At 37.1% G+C, this 20,813-nt stretch overlaps 1 protein-coding gene across 1 annotated transcript; it reads right to left on the bottom strand.

Annotated features, from left to right (window-relative positions):
- Positions 1-10,241: 10,241 nt before the first annotated feature.
- On the bottom strand, positions 10,242-15,254 carry foxg1b (forkhead box G1b). Its single transcript, XM_023265314.3, has one exon. It carries the CDS (start codon positions 14,834-14,836, stop codon positions 13,583-13,585), a length of 1,254 nt encoding a protein of 417 aa, XP_023121082.2. The 5' UTR covers positions 14,837-15,254; the 3' UTR covers positions 10,242-13,582.
- Between the last annotated feature and the right edge of the window lie 5,559 nt (positions 15,255-20,813).

The following is a 20,813-nucleotide window of genomic DNA, read 5'->3' as shown; positions in this document are numbered from 1 at the left end:
TTTAAGAAGATTTGAAATGATCTAATGGAGCTTATAGGTTCACAAATATGAGCTTTTATTAGATGCTGTTTTTTGGCTATAATCTTAATGCTCTCTGTAAGTGTAACAGTATTCTGTTTTCTTTACATGTTGGAGCCATGAGGGCTGCGAATGCCTTTCTGTAGCTGTAATCCACCTGCATGAGGGCTGTCTGTCCGTCTGTCAGCTTAAATCCTGCTCAGCTCTGGTTACAGCAGCTTGTTCATTCAGTCACACACTAAAACACGAATCTACAAAATGTTCCCGTAATATTGTGATTGTGGAAAGTTTTCCTTGCACTTTCCTACATAATTTTGTCCATGAGTTTGACTTTAGAGCCCTGAAATTTTTTTTTTTCATGAGGATTTTGAATAGTTTTCAGGATGTATAACAGGTGATTTATAGGAGTCAAAGGTGAAGTCAGTAAAAAAAAAAAAAAAAAAAAAAGTTAATCGGGTCTAGAATTTCTTTTTTTAACACTCACAAACTGCAAAATACAGAAACCCCTCATGTGAATAAATTACATCTGCACTGACTTTTGTTGAAAGGTGATGACCATTTTTTTTGTTGTTTGTTTTAAATCCCATTAAAAAAGTGAAAATCTGGTAGCAATGTTGTCAGAAAAATCAGTTAAAAAGTTGTGGGATACTGTAACTTTAAAAAAAACTGTTAAGAAACTGTGAAAATAACTGTAAATTAATGATATTTTAGCAGGTTCAAATACGGTAAATTATGTAATTTAGTGTAGTTCTGGCCTTTTTTAATTACTTACTAGTTTTTTTTCTGTAATTTTAATAGTTCATCAGAAAAAATGTAATTTTTGCAGTGTAGGCTTGTGTCACTTTATAGTATTTTGGATGGGTTAATCCTTTAAAACTACAAGCTGTGGATTTAGTCAAACTGGTTATTATTACCCATATTTATGTTTAATTGGGAAGCGTCCTCTAGTTTTTATTGTAATTGTAACGGTAACAAAGCAGGGAGTCAGGTGGCCTAGTTATAGAGCCACGAAATCAGCACAGGGAGGAGGTCGGGGTGGATGGATGGATCAACAACAAAACACTGGACTTTAACACCAAGTAGACAGCTGTTGAGTTAGTTCCACTCTATACCCCTCCCTTATCATAGGAACAGGGACAACGTCCTCCACTGTAACCCAGACCTTGATGTTTCCTTGAACTTAACAAAATTGTTTTGAACGTACACCCAAACTTCTCAGCATCTTTGGAAACTTTTGTCTCTTCATGTAAGTAGAGATTGACTCCATGATGTTGGTTTTGAACAACTTTTGTTCTTCTTGTCGTTGACTCTGGTTGGATGTTTGTGGCCACTGTCAAGTCAAAAGCTTAGCTGATACATTCCTGCCTTCCTTAAATGATGTACCTATACAACTAACAGCATTTTCAATTACATTTTGATGGAAACGTATATGAACTACCAAAGTGAATCCATATTCCTGACAGTGTGACGTAAGTGCAGAAGGTGTTGGGGATATGACATTTATAGATGCATATGGTCCAGTCAGATAACTCACTGATTGTACTACACAATCATGTCTTCCTTTAATTATGTAACTATGCTACTAACGGCCTTCTCATCTCTGGTTTTAGAGGAACGTACACGAACTGCCACAGTGAATGCATCGTCCTGACAGTGAAGCATGAATGTTGGAGTGCGATGAGACGGGGCCACATCAAAAGGTTAGGGGAGAAGATATTTATGATGCATATTCTAGTCAAATACCTCACTGATGATACTACACAGTCCTGTCTTCTTTAAATGATGTACCTATACAACTAACAGCATTTTTAACTACGTTTTGAGAGAAATGTACATGAATTACAACCATGAATGCATAATCCTGACAGTGAAGCACGGAGGTGGAATCATGATGATATAAGGCTGCATAAGTGCAAAAGGTAATGGTGACAATCCATTATAGATGTATATTCTCAAGTCAGATACTTCACTGATGGTACTATACAATCCTGTCTTCCTTAGATTATGTAACTATACTAAAGGCGTTCTCAATTCTGATTTTAGGGAAACGTACAGGAACTACCACATTGAATGCATTGTCCTGACAGTGAAGTATGAATGTTGGAGTATGATGAGACGAGACTGCATAAGCGCAGAAGATGATGGGGAGAAGACATTTATGATGCATATTCTCCGATCAGATACCTCACTGATTATACTACACAATCTTGTCTTCCTTAAATTATGTACATATACAACTGACGGTGTTCTCAATTCCGATTTTAGGGAAGTGTACACGAACTACCGCAGTGAATGCATAGTCCTGACATTGAATCGCGGTGGTAGAACCGTGACCATGTGGGGTAAGTGCAAAAGTCGAATGCCTGTGGATATATATCATGATATAAAGTAAAATCTGTGACCTGGCTAAGTATTCGGCCTGAATTGAATCCAGTAAAACACCTCTGAAATATAAACTAAAGATGGACAGTCAAAGAATTGAAAAACTCCAAAGACCTGAGTCTCAGCAAAGAAAGGTGGACTCGCTTTTGTTGCTTTGAGTTCCGACTGAAGGACGTTCATTTTTAATACAGTAAATCTGAACTGTTAGTTTTTAATGTTGCATCTGAGAATATATACCCAAATGTTCAAATGTGAAGTAAAGCAGTTGCATAGAAGTGATTCAACTTTGAATCATTTGACACTGAAGTGATATTGCAATTATTACTCGCTTCAGTTATATACTGTACGAAAATCTGCATTTGTAAATTTAACCAGGTATCCTGTATCATTTATATGTATTTGGCACTTGTAGCCAATCAAACTGCTGGGAAATAAGTGGGTTGGGATTATTGTAATTGTAGAAAGACCTTAATACAGAGAGACATTAGAGAGCATGGCCTTCCTGCACATAAATGCATCACTGAAATAAACAGCAGAGGCCAATGTCAAGTTTTCTTTATTCTTTTGGACTACAGTGTTGAATACTTTTGTTTGGTTTTTTTTGCAGTGCTGAAGCAACACATCCGCAAGGAAGGTAATATTTCTCTGTGTTGAAGTCCTGGCTCTTCTGTCCATGGGTTTCTAAACCAAACGTCAGATCCGAACATCGGCGATGCAAAATCTGCTTCAGTTCTTGGATTGCAGACACAACAGCCCACAGTCAGGGGGTCGGAGGTGAGTCTGCATGTTTTACTCATCACTTCAACCCAGTTTTAGCTCCTGACAGCTCAGTATTGTCAGTGTTGGAGGGAGGTGACTGTTGGTGACTCACCGGAACAAACTGTTGCTTAATATGAACGTACGACTGAAGACTTCCAAAAATAAAATCAGCTGCTCTGTTGGAGAGGATTCTGTAACACTTTGAACTGAATCAGATTTGCTCAGCCTCTCTGAAAGCAGAAGAGAACCTGTTCTCATAGAAACATGAAGCAGAATTTACATAAATACAGTGACATAAATGCACTTTTCTGTATGTGAAATCCAGCATACTTGGTTGCATTTCTGTAAATTACCATTCCATGTTTTAAAGAGTGGTTTTGTGCTTTGCCGGAAGCAGTCACTTCCCAAAGGACAAGAAAATACAGTAGAACATGTTAATTAGTGAGCTTCAGCAGAGCAGTATATTTTAGACACCATGTCGTACGATATCTACTCAGTTTCTCAAAATAATTCTTACAGACATTTCCCAACACATTGTCATATAAAAGCTTATTAATATATAAACACTGAACAGCCTCGTCTCCCAAGGAATCTGAATTTGTTTAGTTTTTCATCCACATCCCATCTATTTCTGAGGTTTTCCACATTGGAACAGTTAGTGTAGTCTTAATTTTAGTATAAAGACTAGGTTTCAGATTAGGATAAGATTGTTGGTTGTATGTGTGCTAATTTGAGGTTTTTGGAGTGAGGATGTTTCTGTATTTTCTGGTCAGTTTGCTTCTCTTTGGGACGCATATTTACAGAGCTGCTTAAAGGTCACAACTTGGTTTTAGGGTTCAGGGTCGGCAGCTAGTTGTAGGGATGCCTGTATCAAATTTTTTTTCCCTGATTCGAGTAGTTTTATTATATAATACACACTTGAAGTATTGTAGATTAACTGTAGTACCTGGTTGCACCACCAGGTGAAGCATTTTACTCTTTGATATGGTAGCAACCAATGTGCAAGAAGCAAGACGAGAGCATTGTAGGAGTTTAACTTGTAAATGGGAACCATGACAAAGACTTCTCTGAGGTTTAATGACTCCAACCAGCACACAAGTAATAAAGCAAGCAGGGGTAAACTTGGCAAGTTCTCTTATATACATCGGTGGCGTACGAAATAGCTGATTTTGTGACGTGTCCAATAACCAAAAATCTTAGTTTAGCTTTCTGCTGATATGGATGGATTAAAAATTCTAAGGGTTGGGCTCAGGATATCTCTGTTTAGTTGTAACGTGTAATGTTGAAGAACTCAGGAATACTTCATATAAGTGAGGGTAATCACAAAGACATAATTACAGTGTCTGGCTGCTGTTGTTAAAATACAATTTAAATCTTCTAAAATCTCAGAAAATAACCAAAACTTTACACGTTAACTGTCAAAAATAAACTGTCCAGAGCTGTACATAACATCCACTTTAAAAAATCTGTATTTTGACAAATACTAATTCGACCATAGAATTCCACTTTTGTTTTATTAAATCAGTTTAAAAATAATATGTTGCAGATATTTGCTGTTGTTTTCACAATTTTTACAGTTTTTGAATGCTACTGTATCCCACTTGTAATTTTTTACGTGTTTTTGTCGGCGTCTTGGTGGCAGATTTTCACCACAGTTATTTTTTACAGTGTAGCTGTGGTTCAGATTGTGTTTTGGGACAGTGGACCTGCTGCTGTCCAGTAGGTTTTACTGGTTTAGGACCAGTTTGTGTTGGGTGTGTCATGACTGACAGAATGACATCACTTCACACCCCTCCTTTAGCTCCGCCTCTCTGGGCTGCCCCAGCTGCCCAAACAAATGAAGCACTGCTCTGACCTAAATTCTAACAGAGAGACTCTTAAAGCTGCAGAGACTCAGACAGACAGGACGGACAGGTAGAGACAGACAGACAGACTAAAGACAAACACAGACAGACAAACTTGAAATGAGACAGATGTGACGATAGTCGGAGACAAGACAATCGCTTTGTGTGGCTGCTGTGCTTTGTAATTTTTCATAATCTCTTCATCATATCGGAAAACTTCTCAGATTTTACTCCTAAATTTATGACTGTATAATATCAGAAAATATTTCAGTTTTGAATTCTTTAAATTAGAAAAAAATAACTTCAATTTAAGATTCTACAATCGCAGACAACAGTAATGTTTTTTTCTGATAAGTTTATGACTTTTTTTCATAAACTGAAGATTTCATAAACTCCAGGGAAGATTTTACTTTTTTCCTCACAAAATAGTGTTTTTCCTGTAAATGTATGACTTCATAATCTCATTTACCACTTCAAACTAGAATTTGGGAGATTTTTTTTTCTTCTAAATCTGTCTTTATAATCTCAGAGAATATTTAAGTTTTGAGTTTATATAGTCCAAGAAAATTTCTGAAGTTTTTCCTTGCATGTTTATCGCTTCAGAGAACATTCTCAGAGAATATAAAAAAATTCCATAAATTTATGACTTCATAAACTCAGAGAATAGTTTCTCAAAAATTCATGACATTTTTCTTGTAAATTTCAAATTTTTTAATCTGAGAATATTAAAATGCATTTCTTTTAAATTTCAGATTTTTATGTCTTGTATATTTACAACTTTATTGTTTCAAAGGATATTTGCATTTTTTCTTTAAAAATGTGTCATTTAATTTCATAACTTTATTTATCATATTATTTTCTTGTACAATTACTATTTTAGTCCTAGAGATTTTTCTTTTTTATAAGGATATTTGAATTTTTTTTGAGTTTGTGACATTCTTCTCTATAATTTCTGATTTTGTAATCTGATGAGAGTTCACCGTTTATGAGCCATGATGCATTTACACTGCCTGCAGTTCAGCCAAATACTGATTGTTTTGTTCCATGACTTTTGGTCACAGTTGAGTCAGTCCAGTTCTCAGTGACCAAGGAGAACACAATATTTCGTTCTTTACATGATTTCATTCATGCAAATGGTTTAACTTGGCATATTTTTAAAGAATAAGGTTTTTCCCAATGAAACCTCATTTCACACATGATGCATTCAGGGATCATCAGAAGGTTGGAAAACCAACTCAGTTAAATGTTATCATTTTGGTGATTTTTTTTTTTTTTTTTAATAAAGATAACGTGCTTTTCAAATCAAGTGGCAGCTTTTGGGATTCAGAGGATTAAGCCAGAGTTTTGAGACTGTAAACATATCAAATATGTAATGTAAATTTAAAATGAACACAAAATTCTCAGTGTTTCTTGATACTGTTGAGTCAGAAATTTAGCAGCACAAAATCAGAAATTCTCTGACATGAGGAAGTAATGAATTTACAACAAAACACGTGTTCGAATTTGAATATCCTCTGAGACTATAAAGTCAGAAATTTACAAGAAAAATGAAATCATAAAATTGCAACAAATATAAATTTATGGAAAAAAGTGAATATTCTCTAAGGATGTTCTTTGAAAGTAAAGCAAAAAAAATCTAAACATTTTTCTCAACACTCTTTTATGAGATTATAAACTCAAAAGTCAAATATTCACTGAGATTTTAAAATCATAAATTTAAAATAAAAAATTTATTTAAAAATGCAAGAAAAAAGTTAAATATTCCCTGGAGTCTATAAAAAGATAGATTGTTTTTTCATATTGAAAGAATTCAAAACTGAAATGTGTCCTGAGATTATCCAGTCATAAATTTAGGAGTAAAACGTAGAAGTTTTCCAACATTATTAAGAGATTATAAAGAATGATAAAGCATGTTATACTGTAAAAAAAATTTTATATTTTACAGTGGAAAAACTGTCGAACTATGACAGTAAAAACTTGCAAACTCTAAAACACTTTGATACTGTTTATGTCACTGAATCACCATAAATACGTTGATCATTTTTTAGGTTTTTTTCAATACATTTCCTTTCTCTTGCATAGTTTTTCAATGGAAAGACGTCGTAATATGTGTAACATTCAATATCATATTTTTTGCATTAATTTAGAGAATGCAGTTTTTCCCAGTTAAATGTACGTATTGAAATTGGATTTATGCATTTATTTCATGGAAAAAAATACAATTTGTTACAAGTCAAATTGATGTACTTTTGTGTTAATAACAGACATATGCTTTAATATTTATGACAGCAATTTTTGATTATTTGTCAAAAATACATGTATTAGATGTTAAATACATTAATTGTGCTGATAATGGAAAAATGTTATAATATTTATAATAGGTCACACAAACTCTATTTTGTAGGTATTTTTGTTTAAATTTTCAAGTAAAAAGTAATTTTTTTAAAAGGTAAAACTTTTTTTTGACAGTAAAATATGGAAGGAAGCACATTTTTTAAACCGTAAAATCAACAGTACCAATACATTTCTTTCCCACAAATGAAGAAAATGTTTTACCATAATTTTACGGTTGCGTTCTGGCAACCACAGCCGCCAGAATTTTACCGTGTAGATAACTGTTTTTTTAAAAATCTTGCAGTGTGCAGAGCTATCGTCTTGTCTTTGCATTGTCTCCGCAGTTTTGTTTATATGGCATATATATTGATTTAGACTGAAATATGGTGATATCTGCAAAAAAAAGAGGACCCAGAAGCTGCATTTAGTAAAACTAATGAAACTAGTTACCTTCAAGTTAACAGGTAGCAACAGATATAATGTAACTGTGAGGCCAAGTTTTAGGTTTCAGAATTATAAATATATTACCGTTCAAAAGTTTGGGGTTAACCAGACAATTTATGTTTTCCATGACATAACTGCACAAGTGTTTTCTAACCATCATTTAGCCTTTCAACACCATCAGCTAACACAATGTAGCATTAGAACACAGGAGTGATGGTTGCTGGAAATGTTCCTCTGTACCTCTATGGAGATATTCCATTAAAAATCAGCTGTTTCCAGCTACAATAGTCATTTACCACATTAACAATGTCTACACTGGATTTATCATTCATTTAATGTTATCTTCATTGAAAAAAAAAATGTTTTTCTTTCAAAAATAAGGAAATTTCTAAGTGACCCCAAACTTTTTAACAGTAGTGTATAAGTCTAAAATCATCATGTCGAGATGACGCAGGTCTGACCTGGACGTTGACCGACTGATTTCTGAAAACATCTGATAAGAAAAACCTGCCAGAAATTGAAAATGTGAACGGTTAAGTGGCATTATTACAGTGTGTGGAGGGAAGTTAATTCCAGTCGGAGTCTTTCTGCTGGTTGCGGGACACTCGGCTGGTGAAACCAGTGGAGAGGAACGTTTCTGGTTATTCGAAACAGACTTTGAATCGTGACTGATGACATCTCACAGTAAGATCAGACTGGCTAGCTTAGCAGCATTAATGCTACAAACAACCCACAATGCAACGCTCTCTGCAGAAGAGACGCGCTGCACTGGAAAACATGTGACGTCGTCGACACGTGAATAAAGCATTTCTTCAAACCTATGATTTCCTCTTGTATTTGCGTCAAAGCTGTAATTTTACTGCAGTTTTTATTATTTTACACAAAATTCACACAAACCTAAAAATATTGCTACTGTACTTGTTTTCTCAGAGAGTTTATCGTATAATTTCTTAGTTTTATTCTTAATACAGTTTTCCTTTTGCCTGTCTGTTTTAATGCTTTATCTTTGTTTTCTATCAAACCGTCATTGATTTCAGTGAATAAACAACTGATTTTAAACCTGAATTTGCTATAAACACTCGAGGCACATTAGTGAATGTTGTACAAATAATAAAAGAGACTGAAAGCGGCATAATTAGAATAAATATCCTGTATATTCACGTTTAAACCACTGCATGAGGTATTTAGAAATTTAGAAAAAAATAAAGACAAACATTGTTTTGGTTGATGAACTTCAGTTTAAATCTACATTTACCATCTGCAGGTGCCAAATTATATTAAAACGACCTTTAAAACATGATAAAATCACTGAATGTGCTTCATAAAAACCCGTTTTAACGTCATCATTTCCTCTAACTTCGCTCTGTTTGTATTTCTAGGTCAGCTGAGCTGAATGTTGGTGGATAAACATTCACTGAGTCGGATCCTGTGACGTTTTGCTCTGCTGAGTCCGAGCTGCAAAGCTTCGTAAACCCACCGAATGCACTTTATCACACTCATATCTGGCAAACAGAGCAACAAAACATTGGAAAAACCTGCTGAAATCATAAAAACTATCACATTCAAGACGCAAAATCAGTAGAATAAGAGTTCTGCACAATGAGGCCTGCAGGGATTAGAACACTCCTCTTATCGTGTCGTTTCACACCACTAAACCGTGGAATTCAAATAGAAAAATAAAGAATATTGCAACTCCTTAAACTCATATAATGAGTGACAGATGAAGAATAAACTTGTCACCTTTTGAAATATGTGAGAATAAAGAAAAACTTTGAAAATCAACTGTTAAACTGATGACGCACTTAGAAAAGCTTGAACCAAATATGTCATAAAAATAGAAAAATAGACATAAAATATCCACAAAACTGCAAATAAACTAGTTTTCTGAAGTTACAACCTCATGCAAGAAATGTTGAATGTATCTGGAATAATTACGAAGACAAAAAGTACTCGTAAAACGTAAATAAATACATTTAAATAAATCAGGCTGATAATCGGGCCTAAGAGCAGAGTCGCTCAAACTGGTCACAAAACAAAAATGTTGAAAATTACAAAAAAACTCTCTTAAAAACTGATATATAATAAAAACTGCCGCATAAAACTGACAGTAAATAAATTAAACCCCCTCTTTTTAAAAGGTTCTGTGTGATAAATAATAAAAACACTTTAATTAATGAAAAAAATGCAAATAAAATAGAATAAATGACTCATTTTCTCAACTGCAACAATATCTTGAAAAATTCATCAAATAAATGAGTCTCGAGTGAAATAAATGTTCCCAGTAAAATAAAAATGCACCAACAAACACTGTAATTCATTCACAGCCTCCATAAATGGGAATCTGAAGGTAAAGTATTAGCAGTTTTCTGTGTGTGTTAAATGTCGACCAGCGAGATGCACTTTAAAATGAATAAAAGTTAAAGATAATGATGTGGTTTGGCATTCAGCATCAGGCAGAAGTTCAGGTTCTTTCATCCTTTTTAATCAAGTTTAGTTTCTCTGAAAATAAAAACAGACAGACAGCAACGGAACAGACAGTACAGACTTCATACGAGTGAACGCTAACTACAAAAGTGCAAAAAAACACAAAAAAAGAACAAATCTCCAAAACAAATAATTCTTTTTTTTTTTTTACAAACCCAAAATGGACCAAAAAAAAGTAACACAGAGAGAAAAACAGACCTTTTTTTTTTCCTGTTTGGAATTTAAACGTTTTGAATATTCAGTCAGACCTGCTGGACTGTGTTTGTGCTTTTGTTTCGCCCAAAATATTCTTATTTTGACATTTATTTTTTATCTGAGGATGAGCTCGGTTCTGTTTTTGGGGCTTCGGGAGGTTTTTTATTTCTATCTAAGATACATAAGATTTAGTGTCTCACTGTAAAAAACTAAAAAAATGGGGGGGAGGGAGGCAGAGTGTGAAGTTCTGCGGCTTCCGGTTTGATATTTGCAGTTTGAAAAACACCAAAAATGCAAATTAAATCTATGGGTAATGTATTTATGGTGCTTATTTGCATTGAAAGGCCCGAAATCGATGATCATATCAATAATAATCAATAGATTTAATTGTAGTAAGTGCAGTTTTACTTTAACGCCAGCGACGACTGGACAGAGTTGAATTTATTTTATTTAAATTGTAAAAATGTTCTGTTTTAGTATCTTATATTAAGATAAAAGGCTTTTTTTAAATGTCATGGTTATTGCTGCTGCTTGGAGCTTTTATCTGCTGTATTTGTGGACAGGAGGGATCGATCAATACCTCAGTGATCAATACTTTTATTTTGCTTTTTTCTGCTCCTGCTGATGTAAAATGCATTTTTTTATTTTTCTGTATAAACACACAAAAGCGAATCCGTAACAAAACATTGTTAATGCTAGTTTTTGCTGATTAAAAAGCACAAAAGTCTTATTTTTCCTCCTTTGTTGGTGTTTTATGTCCTTTAATTTGCATTAAATTAAACCCTGCATCACATTCTGCACTGAATAATAATAATAATAATAATAATAATAATAATAATAATAATAATAATAATAATAATAATAAATCAATTAAAATATTTATTGAGGATTTAAATAATTTAACTGAAAGCAAAATCAGTCATAACCAATACATCCAAATGGCTCTGCTGAAAAGACACCTTGGTGTTTAATGAAACTTAATTTGACCATTTTTTGGTCATAAATTGATATTTTTCTAAATTTGTGATGCTCTGAGCCACAGCTAACAAAATGAAACGTGTTAAAAGAAAGTTAAATTCATTATTTACTGAAAGAAAATGGGTAAAAAATACAAATGCATCATTTTAAACCTGTTTTTTTTGCATGTTTTTTCAAATAAATATCTAAAACACCAAGTTGTCTCTTCACTAAAACCATGGTGTCGGTAATATCGTCACATCAAGCATCAGAATTTATCAGATTAATGTTCTGTTCTGATGATTTTTATCAGTTTGTTGTGCCCCCAGAAAATCAAAAATACAAAAATAAGTTGCATATAGATTATTATTTCACTGCAGCTGGTTGGAAAACCTCCAGTTTTGTTGATTGTCGTGCAAGTTTAGGGAACACATGCTGCTCTGAAATGGGTCATTTTGCAGGAAAAAAGGGAGATTTTTTTTAAAAAGAAAACTAAAATGACAAAGAGTTTCCATGAGGGAATGCTCAGTAGATTTTTTTTTTAGAATTTGCACCCAGAAATAATTTAAAAATTAAAATTAAAAAAAGGTTGTGGAAATGCAACTTTTCCACCTCTATTTATAGATATTATTGTATCTGAATGTGTGTGTGTGTGTGTGTGTGTGTGTGTGTGTGTGTGTGTGTGTGTGTGTGTGTGTGTGTGTGTGTGTGTGTGTGTGTCTGTGTGTCTGTGTGTCTGTGTGTCTGTGTGTGTGTGTGCAGCTTTGGAGGCCTGATGAGTGTTTGTGTCTCCAGAATAAAAGCTCCAGCTGAGGCCTCCAAGCCGCCAGCCTCCGCCGGGCACCAGAGCAGCAGAGCGGGGAGGAAAAGCTGCATGAATGCGGCAGAAAAGCGTCGGTTTTTCCCCCCAAAATCAAAAAAGACGCTCGCTTGAGCGTCGCGCCTTTGCGCACATGCGCAGGAGGTTTGACGCACGTCCAGGCCTCCAAACACACAAACACGCACACACACACGTACAAAAGGAAATGAACAGAAGTGAAAAAGGGACAATGTAGGTTTTTTTAAATTAACACAAAATTTAAAAAAAAAAAAAAAACATAGAAAAACTCATGTTACAGCTGTGTAGCTTTGCATAATTTCACATGAAGAATTATTTTCCAAAAACATTAATATCCATGCATTTATTCCTTTAAAAGGGCGGCGGAGTAAAAAAAAAAAAAAATCTGCTTTTAAGCAGCAGCTCGGATATTATTTGCTTGAATAAAAGTTAATTTTCTATTTGGATATCATCATGTTGGAAGGAAACTCTTCAGAAAGAACAGTTTCATTATTATTATTATTATTATTATTATTATTATTATTATTATTATTATTATTATTGTTGTTATTATTATTATTATTATTATTATTATTATTATTATTATTATTATTATTATTATTATTATTATTATTAGGCCTGTCCGGGGTCAAACCTGAGTAGAGATATGATTTGTAGGCTTATTTTTCCTCTCAAAAAACCCTGATTGTTTCTGCAGATTTTTAAGGCTTTTTACTTATTTTATTTATTCGTCAGTTTCAAAAGTTTTTTTCCTCCCGAGAAAAATAAAAAGAGAAAACAAAAAGTTCTGATTGTCTTTTTCATCCTTTCCTTGATTGTCTCAAAATTCATAAATAATTACTATTAACCCTGTAGCTATCTGAACCCTCCCCACCCCGACACCACCACCAGCACCGCCCTCCCCCCTTATTATTCCTTAATACTGATGAGTATACACGGACAAATAGAATTTAAATACATTATACATACAATAAATACAAAACATAAATAAACGACTCAAAGAAAGTACTGAAAATCTTTGTACAAGATATAAATAGCTTGAAATATACTTATACTGTTACCTTTGGCAAGACTAGTTTACAGTTGTACAGCCCGCGGGTAACAAAAGTTTGTCCCTTTTTCAGTCAAATGCGAAAAAATAATAATCAAAATAAACCCGTTGCACTTCGGGGCAGAATATGGCCAAAAAAGTTTCACTTCATATATATTTTTTGCGCTCAGTGTTCGATATTTACCACTTTTATTATTTGCCCTTAACTTGGCGTCTTTTGTGCGCCCTCGTCCTGGTGCCAACCACGGAGAGCTGAGGACGAGGGAAGGGGGGAGTTCAGTTTAGGAACGCGTTAGGGGTCACCCTCTTTTGATGGGACAGCACCCCGGGGAACCCCGCGGACACGCCCGGGGAGAAGGCCGGTAGGGAGCTGTTTCTGAGGGAGTCCGAGAGCAGCGACTGCGGGGAGCTGCTGGTCGCCAGGCCGCCGAAACCCGGTGCGCCCTGCTGGAGATGAGGCGGCGGCGGCGGAGGAGGCGGCGGCGCTCCTCCCGGCGGCCCCGGTGCCGTAGCTGCGTGTTGGGTCCCTGAGACAAAATACCCGGCAGTCTGTCCGGACAGCAGCCCGACCGGCGACGTGCTCATCCCGTAACTGTTCGTCAAGCCCAGCGCCCCGGCGGCCGACCCGCCGAGGATGGAGCGCCCCAGGTCCCCGTTGCTCAGCTGCTCCACGGCGGGCAGCAGCGAGCCGTAGCCGGCCGCCTGGTTCAAAAAGCCGGGGGATGAGCCGTTGTAGTGCGGGTGATGGTGGTGGTGGTGGTGCAGGGAAAGAAACGGAGAAATCTGCCAGTAGAGCGGGTTGTTCGCCCGCTCGTTAATCCCCAAGCCGAGAGGAGCGAAGCGCAGTCCGCGCTTCATCGCCAGCTTTCCTCGGGAGGTGGCGGACCGCCTGCGGAGCTTCCCGGTAGTCCCGCCGATGAAAACATCATCGCTGCTCGGGTCCAGCATCCAGTAGTTCCCCTTCCCCGGGTCGTCGTAGTGCCGGGGCACCTTAACGAAGCACTTATTGAGGCTCAGGTTGTGCCGGATGGAGTTCTGCCAGCCCTGCTTGTGCTCCCGGTAATACGGGAAGTTTTTCATGATGAACTCGTAGATGCCGTTCAGCGTGAGCCGCTTCTCGGGGCTCTGCCGGATGGCCATCATGATCAGGGCGTTGTAGCTGAACGGAGGCTTGTCATATTTCCCGTTTTTCCCGCTGTTGTTACCGTTGGTGTTCTGCTCCGGTGTTGCCTTGGCGCCGTCCCCTCCTCCGCCTCCCCCTCCGTCCTCCTCCTCCTCTTCTCCCTGCTCCTCCTTGCCCGGCTTCTCCGGGTCCAGCGCCGCGGCTGTGGAGTCCACCTCCGGCGGGTCCAGCGACTTCTCAGAGTCGGAGCCCGGTGAGGGAGAGAGAGTCCCGGGGATGCCGACGATAGCGGCGGCGGCGGCTGCAGCGACGGAGTCCGGTCGGTCGCACTTGGAGGGCAGCAGGAGGCTCTTGATGCTGAAGGAGGAGGACCGGTGGACGGTCGGCGGGTCTTTTACATCCTCCATGCCCGGTGGCGGTGGGTCCCAAGAAACGAGGAATAAATAATAAAAAAATAATAACAACAACAACTCCAAGCTCGTCCACCTCCGTTATCCGGGCTGGAAACGAAAGAGAGACAGAGAGGAGCGAGAAAGGAGGGTCAGGATGAGAGATGCATGGATGGAGGAGTGGAGAGAGAGAAAAGAGACGGACGGAGAGAGAGAGCAGGGAGGGAGAGAGCGTGGCTTGGATGTGGAGAAATTAGTAATTAAGGAGGTTCCGACTTGCGGCTACATCACGGAGAGGAGGAGCTTCTCCAACTTAGTGATTTTGTCAACAAATCCTCTTTTCTGCGTCTTCTTCTGCGTCTCCGAGCGGAGCCTCCGTCGACCTTTAACGTCTCCTGCAACACAAACCTGTCATTTTTTATCTGCTGCCTTTAATCTCTCTCTCTCTCTCTCTCTCTGCCTGTTTCGGTATTTACGCGCGTGCACGACTCCCCTAAATTCGCTCGTGTAACTGTGCCGTGCGTCACAGAGCCTCGTCCGTGTGCATGTGTGCGTAAAATCCCGCTCTGAGCCTGTGCGTAAAAGCGCACGTCGTCCCCGAATGTCTGTGGATGTGTGCGTAAAAGCGCACGGCCTGGCACAGCCTCCTCCTCGGCTTTGTTTTCTCAACGACAATAACAGTTCGAATTCATGTCGGCAAACACGGCGCGTGCACGATCAGTGTGCGGTCATGTGTGTGTGTTCATGGTTTTTATTTTTTTTGGAGAGGGAGGAGGAGGAGGAGGAGGAGGAGGAGGAGGAGGAGGGGGGAGAACCGAGCGCGACGCTATTGTCTACTAATAGAAGTCATTGTGCCGGCAGGGAGCACACACACACACACACACGCACACACGCACAAACGAACACTAGCGGCAGCAGGTCAGATGCTGGAACAAGAGCGCCTCCTGTCGGCAACCGTCAGTACTGCTGACTACCACTAGTAGTGGGAAGTAGTAGTAGGAATAGTAAGTATGTCACCTCATCAGTTTTATTGTGTATTTTTTCTGATATTGTGCACAGATTGCATCAGAGTTAACTGGCAGCTAATTTCCATATGTTGTCTTTGTGCAGGTGTACAAAAAACAACCATTTTCCATTCACTGAACATACCACGTTCTTGGTATTTATTTAAATTAATGTAAAATATGTTGTTCTTATGTGTAATATTTCATGATCATTATGTGTAATATTATTTTACTGCCTCACATTCATTGCCAAGACTACTTCAATTCTTTCACATATTTTATTTTTTTATATATTATGACACGATAAGCCAGATGTTGCTCAGAAACCAAAATATACATAACATTAGGAAAGCAGTGCTTAGTAGAAAAAGAATAACATATAAGTATACAGTTACATTACTAAAAATAGAATAAGTCAGCTAAAACAGAAAGAAAGGTTTTTTAAAGGAATACTGGACATGATAGTGAGGTAGTAAATAAATACCACATATCATGAGTTTTTGCCCCTGTAATTAAAATATTGCACGTTACACATTTGTGATTTTATTTCTAATACTGTAGTGTTTCTATCCTTTAGTCTTATTTTTCTACTACTACAGCAAAGTATCACAATTACATCTTATTGTTTTTCTAGTGTTTCCTTCAGAATCAGTAGAGTTCTCTCTTACCTCAGCTTGTTCCAACTCTTCCCTGAAGCAAAATTACATTCTGAGGTCATGTTGTCAGAATAGTTCCTGTGAATTTGTCGACTTTAACAAACTGTAAGAGTAAAAAATAAATAAATTACACACAGAGGATTGTACGTTGTGTGTTTTTCATTGAGAACAATTACAACACAGTGAAGAGATTTTGAAAGTCCAGTTGTGGCTCCATTATTTCATTAGAGAGTTACAGATCATTATTTGCATTAACCTTTATATATTTGCTATCTTTGGAAACCTGACCTCCACTGAAAGTAATAGTGTTTCAAATAATATTCATGAGTTACTTATAAAGATGGATTTTGTGTATAAACACTTCTAATGAAGTTATTTTTCAAAACAATGGGATGGTAGAAATTTGGAGTAAATCATAAAGGAGGAAAATTATATTTAATTTGTGGCCCCTTTATAACCCTCTGAAACCAAAACCAATAATTTACTGATGCAGAAATGTTTCCTAATTTTAAACTGTTATTAGCAACACTCAGGTCTTCCTTTTTTCTTTTCTCTTTTGCTTTGTTTTTGGAGGTTTTTCTGAAATATTACAGAAGCGCTTGATAATATCTCTAGTCTCATTTGAACAATATCAAATTATTACTATTATTAGGCAGTCATGATTCCATAATATAAAAATATGTATCCTGAAAATGACTTTGATTGACATATTTTTTACAGTGGTGAAAGAACTGGTGAACAGAAAACAATATGAAGATGTTGGAGTCCAGACTTGAATGCATTGAGAATCTATGGAGCTGAAGACCAATGTGATCAAGAGGAACAAAATCCCACTGAAGACATGCAGAGGGCTTGTTAGCAACTGTTTGATCAATGTGGTGACAAATAACAGCCAAGAAAATAATTGTCGACATGCATTTTTGGTGAAAATTCCAAGATGAAATTGGTGTCTATCATCTGTAACAGTTTTCTACCAGCTTTTGTCACTTTGTGCCATTTACTGACAGAAGAAACCTGTTGGGAAAAGAAAACAATCACAACAAATCAGAATTTTGGCACAACTATGAATACTTTTGGGCTTAGCTGTACTTGGAAAATTGTTGAAAGTGGCCCAAAGCAGAGAGCAGAGGGGGGTTCGGTGGGAGAAAGTCGTGTTGTTGGAGTCTGGAATGTGGTCTGTCTTACAGTATTAATATTTTCCCACTGAGCATGTTGCAGCGACAGTTCAGAGTCTGGAGGTTTGGGGGATATGTGAAGATTGTCTGCATTCAGCCAGGAAAATGTCTTACTAGACGGTTTTAAACAGATGCCAATGCTGTAAACTGTGACTTGTAAGACAACTGCTGCATATTTAGAGGTGTTTCCATTTAACTTGAATTCATGGAGTCAGAATCACTAAGAAATTATAGAAGAGGTGCAGATTTTAAGATTAATTTGAGCCCACAGACTAAAAACAGAACTATTTTGTTTTCCTTTGTCTATCAGCACATTTAAATAACACTGATTTTCTCATCTTGCAGGTTTGTGAGTCCCTATTTTCTTCTTCAAACTGCTGATTAGCTGCAAACAATGTCTGAGCTACAACTTTAACATTATTAATTGTCAGGAGGTTGTTGGCAGATTGTTGCTTCTGCTCAGGCCTGATGCATGAATATACCCTAAACTAAAACTAAACTCATTCTCACAGATCCTTCATTATGGGACAGTATCAGACCTAAATGTACTTTTGGGTCATTCCAGAAGTGGAGGACATTTGGGCTTCAAAATAGTTGAAAAATATACTTTCTCTTACAATTTTCTGCTTTATATTCAACAATAATAGGTAATAAACTACTAAAGGCTTGATTAGCTCAGTTTACACATCAGTGGTACAGTTTTTGTTCCATGTTTTCTGTGTTGTTTGCTAACCCTACTCTAATCACAGTAACAGGGTTGCTAATCCATGCTAATGTGATCTTTTTCTCAGCAGTAGAAGCTAGATATTTAGCTGCTGTTACTGCTGACCAAGAGGACAAACTGACTGATGGAAAACAGTCAAGAAAAAAGTAAAAAGAATTAGTCTTATCCTGATAATATGCATAACAGGGTTACATGAGGTAGAGTGAGACATTCAATGAAGGCTGACAATGTTATGAAAATATGAAAAATAGAAGAGAGGACATAGCTTTGCTCCAGCCATTCAACTGGAAAACTGTCTGATGTTGATTCCAGCGTATCGTGTGATGTTTTCTTCTTCTGCCAGCTAAAAGGCATGTTAGCATGATGTGGGACACGTTCCATGCATAGTAATTATTATTTGAAATACTATGTTGATTAAAAAAAAGTTCCCACAATTACAAGAGACATCAATGAAAAAGTAATACCAACAAATTTCATTCTAAGTGTTTTATTTGAGATTCAATTTGGTCATCGGGTGGTGGGACAAGAGGAGAAATGGAATTTTACAGGGAACTCTAGACTTATCTGGTATTTTTAAAAACATTTTCAAACATTCTTTTCTCCCTGTTTGGTTTTTTTTTTTTTAGGTTTGGTCTCAGGACAAGTACATTTACACAACAACTGCATGTTTTAGTATTTCGTACATGTATTGTTTGAAATTTGATGGGTGGGACGTAAAATGTCCTCCAATTCTGGAATTTCCCTTTTATATATATCATGTTTAAATGTTTAAAGTTTCAGAGCTCCAGTGTACAGCTGCCATGTTTATAAGCAGCTGCACTGATAATCACTGAGTGGGAAAATAAATATATTAACTTACAGCAGCATAGAATAGAATACAACACAGTACAATAGAATAGAAATACTTTATTAATCCCAGAGGGGAAAATTGGTTGCTACAGCCAAAATAGTACAGTTCCCACCACCATAAATACAGATAAATAGACAAAAATGTGCACAGACAAAGAATGTACAAATGTTAAAATGTCTTATTGTGTTTTATATGTAGTTCAACTGACACTTTTCTACCAGCATTCTTCTGTTGCATGATTTTGCAGTAACATCTTTTCTATTATTCGTAGCTTTCTATTAAAACATTGGTCTATTTTGTGCAGCAGAAAAATCACATGATGCATCAAACTTGCACCTTATATTATTTATTTGTTGACATAATTGCTCTACATTCCTTAAACTGGCCCAAGGGGACTAATAAAGTCATTTATATTTTATTAGAAACTTAAAAATGAACAGCTTGATTAGAAAGAAAGCCCAGTCAGCTACCACCAACTAGTTGTGTCTGACTGGGATTTTAGGTTTAGTTGATCCAAATCTGACTAAGTTTAAGTTGCTTGGTCGTCCAAACTTCTGCTGCTGCTAATAGAATACCAAGTGAGCATTTCTACAACTGGTTCTTCCTCATGTTGGCCAACCAACAAAGGCAGCAAGGATGCTAAATCTGATTTTTGATCGGTGTTGTTTCCCCACAGGTTCTCAGGTGTTGCTGATGACCTTCTGCCACGCCTCCTCCTCCAACACCTGCAGGAAAAACAGCCACTCAAACCAAACGAGTGGCAGGAAGAGTGGAGAGAATCTTCACAACACTGAGTCTGTATGGATTTGGTGAACATCTGAACACTGAAACTAAAAGCTGCCAAAAACTGCACTGAACTTCATCCATTGCTGGTTTAATCCACTGGAAATCTGCTCCCCCTGAGGATCCTGCAGGACTTTGTTGGTCCAAAACACCTTCAGAGTGCAGCTCAACAGAGTGGATTCTTGCTTCGTCTTCATCACAAGGAGAAAAAAGAAGCTGCAGGTGAGCCATTAATTAGTCTTGGTGCATGTTTGTGTATCTCTGCATTTTGTTGCGCTGTTTGCATCTCTTTAAATGTTTAACGCTGCTTGTTTTCACAATGTGATACTTCTTGAGCCTCTTTAAACTCTGCGGTTTCTTTCTTCGGAGCTCTGAGGCTGCAGGCTTCATGTTTCTGGTTTATCTGAACATCTTGTTCATATGCACTAATAGCTCTTTAACACCTGGAGGGAATTTCTCTAAATGTGCCACAAACGCTCACTTGGATCAGATTTTGATGGTCAAACGTCGCTGTGAGCTTACAGTAAATGTTTTTCATCAATACTCAAGAATTTAGACACTAATTGTAACAAAAAACACACAAATGTCTGAGTTAAAGCTCAAATGATTCAGTTTTACATAAAAAAAAAGTCTAGACTGTCAAGTAAAAATGACTCTTTCCCCTTTCTAAGGTACAGGTGATCACCTGTGCAGATGGCTCAGATCTGGAGTCTATCAACTCCTATAAGTACCTTGGTCTCTGGTTCTTCACTCTCTTTCACTCCTCACATCAATATTCTACAGGCTAAAATCAAATCCAGACT

This window comes from Amphiprion ocellaris, chromosome 16, assembly GCF_022539595.1.
Source record: "Amphiprion ocellaris isolate individual 3 ecotype Okinawa chromosome 16, ASM2253959v1, whole genome shotgun sequence".
Taxonomy (NCBI): domain Eukaryota; kingdom Metazoa; phylum Chordata; class Actinopteri; family Pomacentridae; genus Amphiprion; species Amphiprion ocellaris.
This window is presented reverse-complemented; position numbering and strand designations above follow the sequence as displayed.